Source organism: Rissa tridactyla, chromosome 9, assembly GCF_028500815.1.
Source record: "Rissa tridactyla isolate bRisTri1 chromosome 9, bRisTri1.patW.cur.20221130, whole genome shotgun sequence".
Lineage (NCBI taxonomy): Eukaryota > Metazoa > Chordata > Aves > Charadriiformes > Laridae > Rissa > Rissa tridactyla.
Window position 1 is genome coordinate 12304708 of NC_071474.1, and position 12187 is coordinate 12316894.

Genomic DNA, 12187 nt, shown 5'->3' on the forward strand with positions numbered 1-12187 from the left:
TCAAAAAGGCTTCTTACATATTCTGTTAAAGAGAGGGTATGACAAAAAAGTTTTTCACAATACTAATACTTTTTTAGTTTCTCAGAAAGTCTGGCTTATCAGCATACACATTTTTCCCGTCCTCTTTGTCTATATTTTCCTATTCTACTTGTTCCAACAAAAGCATTTGGATATTACTTCCTAGTATACAATAGATAAATTACAGCGTGAGACTTCAACTTAAGATGGTGGGAGAGTTCCCACATACTTTAGTTAAATTTAGTGGAGACAGTTCATCATAGCGCACATCAGTTGCCAGATAAACCATTCAAGTATTGATTGGGTTTGCTCCTCATGCTTGTTGCATTTACCAGAAAAAGAATTCATTTTTTTTTTCATTGCAACATAAACGTAAGGGTTTAATGACTCAAGGTTGCCCTTCTGTAATTTGTAATAGTTGCCATCACTAAATGTTCATAAAGTGTTCAGAAAACTACAAGAAAATGGATTGCCTTTAGCACAAGATGATATGATGTTCTCTAACGGTTTCACCACAGAACATTTCAGGGTGTCATTAGTGTGCTGCAGCAGCATGGGATCCTGCAGACAATTGGGAACCTTTACTTCAATTTGAAATAATGCTACATTACTAACTAAGTTTTTACTTAAGCAGCATGGAACTAAAAAAGGCAAATTTATATAATTATTCATCTCTATATGCTGTCATAATCTTACAACTTTAAAGTGTTTGTAAATAATAGAAAAAAATGGGTATGGTTTGTACCCAATTTGCAGATAAGTGGGTATTCACTTATCTGCAAAAATGGAGAAGAAACCATTTCAACAGTCAGTAACAGTTTTTCCCAGTGATTTTTATGGGAGCAACATTTCATTTTTAAACTAGCCCTATGGATCTCTATTGTAGCAATATCCTCCTGAAACTCAATGGGAGTCTTCTTGAATGTGGACCAAATCATTTATTTGGCTGCTGGCCATGGGTTGTCTTTCAGAGGAATATGGTTGTTCACTACGTAATAGTGTAGAAGAAAGGAGACATATGGAAACAAATTTTAAAAGAAACAGGAACACTAGTCAATGAAGTTTTAACCACGCAAGTTGCCAGGCAGTCAAAGTAAAGAAATAAATTATGAAGCCAGGCGCGTAGCATGCAAAAGTGCTGTTCTTATAGAAAATAAGCAGTCAACTTAAGTTGAAAGCTGAATCACACTAACAGTTCTTGAAGTTTGATTTATTGATTTCTTTTGTTGCTGCTGTTATAAAAAGCAGAATAATATGTACAACCGACATTACAACTATATTTAATAGCATCATTGGAAATATATTTGTCCTTTCAGTTGTCTATAAACACTAGACCAGCATGTCTCTGGCCCCTTTTCCTTATAATTTTGTTTTGAAATATGTGATGCAATCCTGTGTATTTTCCTGATGTATAAAGTAACATCTTTTGAAGTAGATGTCATATTTCTCTAAATAAACAATACACTTTTAATAACATGAATGCCGAAGTGGCAAAAATAGTGACTGTAAAATTGATGCCTTCAAGTGTAAATGGAAGATATATATGTATTTGTGTGAAAAATAGAGATTCGTAGAACAATTCTTTTTCCAGTTCAAAAATTGTATTTGCTTCAGCTTTGCAAAATATAATATGTCCATTCTCTCTAGATGAGTCATGTTTTTGGAAGAAAGGGGAGAGAATATTTTTCAGCATCATGATCATTGTAATAATGAACTGCAGAAACTATAATAGATTTTGTTCCTGGCTTGGCAAACTATCTAAAAGATTTTGCAAGAGAGTTTACATAATTCTTTCCATTGAACTTTCTAGTATTGCATATGTTTTAATTGTTAACTCAAACACACCAAACTTTTAGGTAGTCTGTGGACTACATAAATGTGGTTTAATGTTTCATAAGTATTTTATGAGCAGAGCCTGTGGTTATACATTTTCATACTTACAACCTTAATTCACTTGTTAAAATAGGCTCTCTGTTTGCTAATAGTTAACAGCTGTAGCTAATACATTAGCAGATCTACAATGTAGTATTTAAAATGACGCATTTCAAAATCAATAACAAATGTCCTGCTGTAGGATTAATTGGAAAACTTGTCTTATACAATGGTCAGCATACTATACAAAACTCTCTTGAAATTACTATAAATCAAGGAATAGGAAAGAATGATGTGTAAATTCAAAAAAACTTAGAAATAGGAAAAGTAAAAATATTACTTACTGTAGTTGTTGTTTGCTTCTCTTGTCCCTTTTACTTTGCCTCGCTTATCAATCCTCATATACCACTGAGTTCGACAGAAAAGTCTTCTCACTCTTACATCCCCCCCTTCCATATAATCATAGCTTCTGGTATGTCGCTCAGGGCTGGAACAGTTCACATTTGTAGCCATTTGCTCTGGAGTCATGTCATTGCAAGCTAAAGATATAGTGCCCATTAGAAAGATAATGTAAAAGTATGATCTGTAGAGCAAAATTGGCAGGATCCATGTCAGTATCCATTTGTGCATTATAGTGCAGTGTTCTGGGTGTTCATGAACAACATAATGAAAATTAAATCTCAAGTAGGCTGTTGCTCTTAGGTCACCGACCTGCCTTCTGTCTTTACGAGTTACAGATTCATTTAAATGAGATTGTTCCCTCTTCTAGAATTCTGATCGTTATTCCTTAATAGTTAATGGCGAAATAGAAGAGCTTCTTAAATATCTCTTCAGTCAGAATATCCTTTAAAGACACAAGTTATAAAAACCTTTGTTGTCGTGACCTTCTGTGCTACTTGAATTTGCTGCTCGCACTGAAAGCAAAAGATCTGTGAGAAAAGGTGCATGTATAAGTCTTTATGCTCAATTGTTACAAACGTGCAAGGATACATTATGCTACTGAAAAGTACTATACATAAATGTACGACATTTAAAAATACACAAACATATATACAATAGATACCTCTCTCACAACTCTTTACATAAACAGACATTTAAACTGATTGTAAACATAGTTCTGTCTTCATTTTTAAGTCCTTCCAAAAAATCTCTTATTGACTCAATTGTACTACTTTCTCATGCATGGTAAAAGTCTGCTGATTACTTTGTACCGATATATTCACTATTAGCAAAATCTATCGGATAACTTCTCTTTAGTTCAAATTTCAAAATAGACCTCATAGTCTTAGCCCTGTATTTACATTCCTACCCTTTTCAGTTATTAATAGAAATAGTTTTCTTAATGCTTTTTTAGCATCTAGCATATACAAATGAAGAAAAAAGCTATTACAAACTGTTGAATGTTCTTGTAAAGGACAGAACTTACTTGTTCCTGTTGACAAGAGCTGGATACCCAAGTATTCCATTGCTGTTGTCTGCTTTTTGCAACATGAGACACTCTACTGTAGCTACAAACTTTCTCAGCTCAGAAAGACTCCACCAGAATTATAATTGTTTCCATAAATCAACACGCTGGAGAGATGGTGTGTATGTGCTTATGCGTGCGCGTGCATGTGTGTGTTGAGCCTGTTGTTCAGTCCTTTTCGATAAATACCTTTGCTGACCTCACTTGGAAGCAATTAGAATTTAACCAGTCAGCTGTCAGTTGAGTGCACGGACAAAAATAAAAGGAGACTCGCATTGTACCGTGTCCAATGGTCATCAGAGGGAGCTATGTACATAGTTTATACTTTAAATCTTCAAGAATCTACTTTCTAAAAACATATATTCCGTGGTGTGTGGGTAGAATTGCTTCGCATGCTAGCTAGTGTTGCTGTGCTTTGATTTAGATCAGTATTTTTCTGTCCTTAAAAAAATCCTCCCCCTCTCTTTTGTACACACACACTTATCTCAGTTTGCTTTCAAATCTATTCTGCAGTTTAGTGGATTCATAGGCTGCTTAGTGCCTTTCTGATGGATATGTGAAACATGTGGGTCCATTATGTACCGTGGAGAAGGGTGTGCTGTGGCCATTATAGATCACGCAGTATATTTTTATATCATGGACTTGGAAAGAGGAACAAATGCACTGAGATTTTTATTTGATCAGCCACTAGGTGAAAATGAGAATGTATATTTGGATGTTTCAAAGTCTGACATTCGAACACAGCCTTTTCAGCATGAAGGAAAAATTACTACTAGGGCACAGCCTTCCTTAGCATATGTAATTATTAGTTCTTGAAATTCACAACACAAGAACGAAATGTTGTGGCGGCAATGCAAGAAAAACTCTTATACGCATACCAGCCAATGAGTGACCAGCAGGCTTAAAATACAGAGAATCAAAATGATGGGTAGATAAGCCTGCTTTTCTCCTTCTGTATGCTTATTTCCATCTTTGGCCCCAGTCTGCTATCCACAGTCCACGTTCCATTTCACCCTTAAATTCTGTTGAGTTTCTGGTGAATGTATTTTTAAAACATACTGAAGCTAAGTTTTCAAAAGCTCCTTATCCTGTTTAATATCCACGCTGTTGATGTGACTACACCTCAGACCCTTTAGTAAATAATAGTAACAAGGAAAGTTTGGAATTAATCCTCACACTAAGAATAGTTTACTTACCTTTAGTTGTCTCTACTTGATAATAAAATGCAGTTTATCATTCCCTGCTTTTATCTGCCCCCTTCCCCTACAGAAGTAACCTGTAGAGGCAGTTAAAAATCATAGAGAGTACATATGTGCCACCTTGTGGTGAGGGGGACAGAAGTAAATTGGGGTTTTTCCACTGGAGTGATCCAAAATGAGTGTAAAGGTGTATGGCACCAGGCACCTTTGTATTACTCAGCCTTTCCTATACACAAACACAGAGAATGAGTCATTTCCTTCCTTAACATCCTCAACTCCCTTCTCAGCACCCACTTGGATTAATCCAGTTTGTTACTCACTTTACAGTGGTTTTTTAGCCACTTTCATTCTTGTCGTTATCTCCATTTCAGCATATTGGGCTGTTCCCCATATTGTGTGGCTCAGCCTAATTTTCCTAGTTCAGCGAAAGGCTCGACGCATGCACCTTTGCGATATGAAAGGTACAATGCTTAGGGCTTTCAAAGGCTGGATGCCTGCAGTAGATATGCAAAGAAGTGGCTTGTTAACCCTTGTAAACTGTGAAAACAGCTATTTCCAGTTTGACTTGTATCTTGTCAACCCATGACCACCATTCTGACAAGAAGTGGGGACTGAAGTGATTTATCCCAAGTTGCAGTTTTCCAGTACACTTGCTGGATTTATATCCGTATGTTCTCTGATCCATTCCACAGTCTGAATTCAGAATGACAGCAATGAAAAAAATTTGTGGTATTCAAAAGGCTTATCTGTTGTGTATTATAAAGAAAGCAATCAAGGATAAAAAGTAATCTGTGTTCTACTTGGGAAAGTAGGCTGCAAGTAGAAGCGTTTTTGGAAATATTCTGGGTCTTTTATGTGCAATACCAACTTTCACCTTTCGCTTTCAGATCCATACTCTTTGATTTTTCTTTTTCCTTGTTTACTTATTGTTTCTGACAGTTAGTAGCAGGAGAAAAAAATACATACCTGAGGTTTTGGTTCCAGAAAGCTGGAGCTACTGCTGCTCCAGGCACAGGCATGTATTTCTCTTGGCTTCGAAAAAATAAATCACTTGTAAGTGATTTACACTGTAAGTGTGTTTTTTTTAAGTGGTGCTTCAGTTCAGATCTTTATGAAGTTTTGTATTTAGAATAAATGAAAAGCAGCTTAAATAAGGTACTAGCTGTAAATTTAGTCAGTGAACAATGCAGTTAATCTTTAATTACTGCTGATAACGTTCATGTCCTCACATTTTCTAATTATAGAGTAACTGTTTTCTAATTATAGAATAACTGTTTTCCACAATGCTTTAACTGCAGTTTTATTTAATCACACAGTTTTATGTCTTGCTATACAACAAGTACAACTGCATCTTTTTTAATGAAAGAATGCCATCTTGGTCTGCATATGCAAGTCAGGATTCCTTGCATAAATCTCTGACCCCTTGTACAATCCAACCCACTCCTGTTTAAACCAAGCACCACTAATACCTCTCTCAAATTGAACTGGTTTAATGTTATGGAAAATTTAGCTTGACTGGCACTTCTTCCTCTACCTTCTTACAACTGTGCATGCCCAGGGCTTTGCAAATCCAACCCCGAGGGAGTCCTTAGTGATATATAGAAATTGTCTACCTAAAATGCTAGTGATCTTGGGTTTCGTTTCTTTGGTGAGACTGTACTTGAAGAAATGTGTCCAAGTATCAGGACCCCATGAAAATGTGCAAAATACACATGCTGTAACCCATCCTTTCATATTTAAACCTGCCACCTTTTCGTTACCCTGTGCATTGGTTCCTGCTTCCTAGCTGATAGACGGTTGTCCGCAGCATTGCTACAGTGCACATGCTGAAAAGAAAAAAGTGGAAATGAGTCGCAAGCACTTTGCTTCCAATTATGAAGGTTGTGCATAGGCCTCCAGTTCAAATAGAAACAGTTTAATAAAGTCTATTCGCTTTTCCCTCATATAGGAAATTACTTTTAGTCCTTTTAGATGAAAACGTGAGTGTGGGGATCCATGCTTTCCTCATCTCCAGACTGGCCTCTTGTAATGTGTACTGACCAGGTTTGGCACTGGGTCATGAATGCGACTTTTTAAAAAAAAAACTCCATTTCATCCAGTTTGCCCTCAGGGCTACACATACCTGCTAAGAAACTATCATTCTGCTGCTCCTTGTTCCCTGATCCATTTCAAATTTGCTTTAGAACATCTTCCAGAACTTTCAGGATTTAAGACAGTAGAAAGATAAAAAACTCTTTATCAGACTTAAAACCTGAGATGTTGAGTTTTAATGCCCTGCAGAAATAGCTAAAACGGGATTGGAAGGTCCTACAGAAAAAATTCGGTAGATGTGAAGGCGCTAAATGTTCTCATGGTTAAATCCTTATCCTTAGTCTCCTGATCTCAGAAATCAGGATTAGGTAAAGGTTGACTTTTGATACGTACAAAAGATACAAGAAAAGTGCTACTGTTTGTGCAAACCTTCTGTCAACATTAATATCTGAAAAACACTGCCACATGCATGCAAAATAAACTCATTTAACAAGGTGGTAAAAACTAAAGAGAGATGAGGAACATGGCACTTCAGTTTGGATTTATCTTTTCAGGTTGTAAACTTAAGCGCAAATTTAAGATTAAAAACCATAATTATGAATCCTTTGTCTGCCTGCCTATAAGAATGTCTTTTTGTTCTTGGTAACTGGTATGACTTATTAAAATCGTATTGAAAAGACAACAATAAATTTTTCCTAGCAGTTTTCAAAACAGATCCCTTAAACATCATTCATTTCTTTGTTTCCTTCTATTCATTGAGATCATATTGAGCTGATTTAAATCTACAGGAAAATTGGATTGGGATGCAGTAGATACCAAAAAAACCCAAACTATCAAATAGTTGACAACTATATAACAACTTCCTTTTTTTGCTAATTAGCTACAGCAAATGTTTTTTATATTACTTATTTTAGGGAAAACAAAGGCTGGGAATACCTTAGCTCACTCAGTAATAAACTTCAAAGGTAAAGCCATCCAGGCTTTTTTCACTAGGACAATGGAGTATCATGATACTGACTTTTGAAGGGGTTAGAACAAAAAAAGAACGCAAAGGCAGTCAGATGAATCCTTCCTTTCTGAATGGAGTCTGCAGAACTTTGCTGAAGTATCTTCTTAAAAACTTGCAGAAAACTATTGTTCCTATGACTTTACATGTAATCATTAAATTTTACATTAGTAGCAATAAATATAAAATAAAGTATTCATGCTTAGCTTTTAACTCATTGTAGCTATACATAGCTATGAATATTGCATATAATTCAAGACTGGATTATGCAAATTACTTCTGTGTTTTTTCTTATTAAGTGATCAAACAAGCTAGCCATTTTTAACCCTTCACATAGGTCCATATATAGCATAACTATTATTATTTAATTTAGCTGGTGGTTAAATGTTTTATGGACCATATAAAAATAATTTATGAATAACATCTAAAGCAAGAATAGAGCTTTGTTACCAGGATGCCGTTATTATCCTGTCTATCTGCTGTTCTTTTAATCTTAGAAAACAATTTTATTTCCTTCTAATTGGGGCCCGCCTGAAGGCAGATTTTGGAGGACAGTTTTCAGCCTTTTTGGGTTTTTTTTTATAGTTTTGAAACTGTGGCTTCACTGATCCGCTACTACTGCCTGTATACCTCATTGAACAAAGGTTGATTGAGAATAAGAATGGAAAACTATCCTCTTATTCAAATATTTCTTTATAACTCTAATTAAAATCTAGTCATGGAAAAGAACTAGATTTTTGGTCCTCTCTTTGATTTGCACAAGTTGCACTCCTTGGTTAAACCACAATAAAGCTGAAATTATTAGTAGACTTCCAGTAACTACCTGTTGGCACCTAGTTAAATGGCAGTGCACTAAGCACTGCACTTTCTGCTGTAAAGATGCTACCAGTTAAAGTCAGAAAGAAAAGACTGTTAAAATTATTAGTAAAAATGTACAGCAAGTATAACGGCACATGACTTAAAATCTTAAATATATATATACCTATACATAATTAAAGGACTTGCAATATCACTTAGTAGTAGGTAACCTTACACGTATAACTGAAAGTGAGCTGGCTGTGTAGAAAGAAGAGATAGCAATTAGTCGGACTTTGGGGGAAAATGCTTTGGGTGTGAGAGCCCTAGGGTTTAATTAGGAGATTAGGATTGGGCACACCCAGGAAGAAAGAGGCCAGCACCGAAGAGAGAAAGTTCAGAAGAGGAACTGGGGGAATTTGAGGAAGGGACGGGGACCTAAGTATGGAGACTGTGAGTCAGTAGACAAGGAAATAAAACGGGAACATTTCCAAAATCCTGAAGTGAAATGAAGCTTTACAGAGAAGCAATTTCTTCAGCTGCCCATGGGCCTACATTGCAACTCTTTTGGCGTGGCCCAAAATATTAGGTGCCTCTGTGTGCTTACAGCCGCCTTCTACAGCAGTGAGTTCCCCCAATTAAATAGGCATGAGAGATCCAATATATGGTGCCCCTATAGCATACTGTAGATGTGAAAATGCTCCTGTGGTGGAATTTTAAAAGCCTAGGCTCACACATATACACACTCTACATTGAAACATTATTAATGCTGTGAAGTAAAATACTCAAAAGGTATGAAGTACTAGTTATCCATCTTGTGCATTAACTCAGGGAGGGAACTTGTGAAGAAAAGAATGATGATAAAAATTAAAGTCTATATCATAGTACATACTCACAAACACAACCAAACCAATGTTGTGAAAGTAAGCTCTTGGCATCTCCCTATACTTCAGCAAGTCCAGCATTTCACCTGAGGTTTAACGTGGATTCCTTCTTCATGATTCTATGTTATTTGCAAGTGTCTTAAGTCTTGAGATTTAACAAGACGTTTTTTTCAGTGGCTTGCTCTTTTCTATACAAAGTAGGCAATAACGCAGATTGGTATAATCAGCACAAATGCGAAATAACAAAATGTGACACTGGATATGACAGAAATGCTACTGGATTATTACTGTGTATTTAATACTTGATTTTAGGAAACAGCTGGAGTAAGACCTTTCCTAACCTTCAGCTAATTACATGGCCTATTATTACATGTGTTCTAAAAGCAAAATAATGTAGGGGAAAAGTGCACTGTTCCCCTGCAAAGCTGTGCTGTTTGCAGAGAGTTAAAAACCCCGGTAGATTCGGAACAAGAGCAATTCTCTGTAATGATTGCATTTTTTATTACCCATCTGTCAGAGACAGGGACACCACTTAGTCACAAAAATGTAAGGTTTTCCAGATGTTTACCATTTGAATGGTAGATAAGCATTTGCTGAACTGAGGGAATCTAATAAAAGGGTGCCTTTACTAGAGAATCTGTTTTAGTAATTGGTGTACAGAGAGAGCTCCATCACATTTCCTCACTTTTTCCATTCCCTCACTTACTGATAATGAAGTCCATCTTATCCTACTAAATCTATGTAAATTCAGGCCAGAATGGTCATTTGATAATCTAGTAAGGGTGTGAAAGGAGGATGTGAAGTGCTAGGGATCTGAGCGCAGCTCACCATATCAAGTGCAGGGTTAGAACAAGCATGTCAGCATCATTCCTGAGGCATCTAGTGAGCCAGCTTTTCGAATTATAAAAAGAAGAAAAGAAAGTACTTTTGCATTCAAAGTAGCAGAGGAAATTGAGACTATGTCTAAACTGCAGAGTTTCTTTCAGAGGTCCCGCAAGAGAGTTAGGCAAGATGAGATGCTATTGATTTCAAACTGACTATAATTTAAAGATGCCTAAACTGAGAATTATCAGATAGTTTATATTGCAAGTAAATAGCACCATCCTGTTCCTCTGTACATGTAGTTCTGTAGATTGAAGGAGTGATCCCTTCTATCTGTGAACAGCTGTACTTCCAAATGTCTCCCGCTGCAGCTGTTGCTCTGTTAGATGGTTATTTGTCTGGCTTGTGGCATCAGCAAGGATTGAATTTTGTCAGCAACTGATGAAGGTCAGGCTTTGAAAGAGATCTTAATCAGAACTGATGTTGTTCTGATCTGCCTCTACTCCTGGCTTATTTTGCTTACTGTAACTATCACATTACGAAGATAATTTCTACCCTTTTAATATTAATTCCAATTGCTAGTTTTTCACGCTTACTTTTGACAAAGACTGTCCGTAGCAACTGAAATATTCTCCACCCAAACCTAAATATTACTGTTATGTGAAGGTGGAATGCAGAACATTTGGGAGATGATAAAGGGGGGGGAAAGCTAGCACTAGGGGATCTGTGTATTCCCTTCTCCCCCATGGCAGACAACTTTTTAATCCCATAGAAGAGGAGGGAAATCTTGATTCCCTGATAGGAATTTGTCTAGCGTAGTGGCAACTTCTCCTTATCAGCTTTTTATGGTATTGGGTTGAGTGCATCTGCAGCATCTGTCTAGTTTGTATCTTTTGCATCTCTGTTGGCTCTGCCATACTTGACAGTGTGTTACTGCAGCACAGACCTTTGCTGTAGTAGAAAATTTTTTTTGACCTGACTTTGTCAGAAAACTCTATAAATACAACCCTTTTGCTTCAAGGACTTAAATGGTACAGATTGCCTTGCCCTGTACATCATGGGTGAAAAACTGTGACATATGTGTCAAAAGCAAGTTTGAGGAATAGCTGTTCCTAAGAATGGTAATTATTCATTTAGGCAGTAGAAATACTGTGGGCAATAGCCTCCAAAATCACAAATAGTAAGTCCATAAAACAGTTCATAAATAACCAATACCCTGAAAAATTGCTTTTTGTATCTGTTCAATAAATATACATACACTGGGCTGATTTTTCCAGATACTTTCTAAATGAAAAAAAAAAATCAACCAAACAAAAAAACCCACCGAAAATCCAACCCCCTTTTTTTCACCCAGAAATAAAAGTTTTTGTGAAAACTTTTTTCACAGTGCGTAGGTGTGTCAGCTCCAGTGCTGAGGTTGCTGTGCTGAGCTATGTCATGCTGAGGTACAGAACGTGGCAGTCCCTTGACATGGCAGTCAACTGAACAAATTTTGTTTTGTTTAGTTTTGTTTTTCAATGCAGTTGACTGAAAACCACAGAGTAAGAAGATATAAATATTTAAGAAAAGTTACTGAAAGGCTTTTTTTTTTTTTAAAGGATTTTGACAAGCAGTTTTTTGCTAGTTAACCACATTTCAAAAAAATTCCTCTCTGAAGATCATGCCATTGTTTGTTTGTTTGATAGCATTGTTAGACATGAACAATACATTGGCAGTGCCTGGTATGAATTTTTGGTCTCTAAAAAGTTTCTGGTGAGTAGTTTATCACTTTAACATGTATTCTATAATCTTGAGTTACAGATTAGTTTTTCTGCTTGAGTAAATGGGCTGTGCCCTTCCTGGTTTGTTCCTGTTGGTGACTAAAACTTTTTACATTTCTTCTTGATTGAGAAACCTGAAGAAGAAAAGACAGGTCTCTTAAAGTATCCTAAAATCTGGGGGCTCGTTACAATTCTTAGGCTCTTCTATGAGGATTGTGAGGTTTTATAAGTAATCCCCAATGCCAACATGCTTTTGATAGCCATGACTTCAACAGCAATGAGAAGATATCGTTTACAGGAGTCTCCAGTTGTACAACTGTGGAAAACAATATGTG

At 36.4% G+C, this 12187-nt stretch overlaps 1 protein-coding gene across 4 annotated transcripts in view; it reads right to left on the reverse strand.

The window, feature by feature from the left end:
- Positions 1-3512, reverse strand: part of FGF7 (fibroblast growth factor 7) — a 30489-nt gene extending 26977 nt beyond the window's left edge. For 2 of the 4 annotated variants that reach the window (XM_054214491.1, XM_054214489.1), the window contains exons 1-2: positions 3317-3512; positions 2235-2819 (exon numbers count right to left, since the gene is read on the reverse strand). In XM_054214491.1, coding sequence (XP_054070466.1) covers positions 2235-2520 — 286 coding nt within the window. In that variant the 5' untranslated portion in view covers positions 2521-2819; positions 3317-3512. The remainder of the gene's footprint in view (positions 1-2234; positions 2820-3316) is intronic. The other 2 variants (XM_054214492.1, XM_054214490.1) reach the window with 2 other exon arrangements.
- Between the last annotated feature and the right edge of the window lie 8675 nt (positions 3513-12187).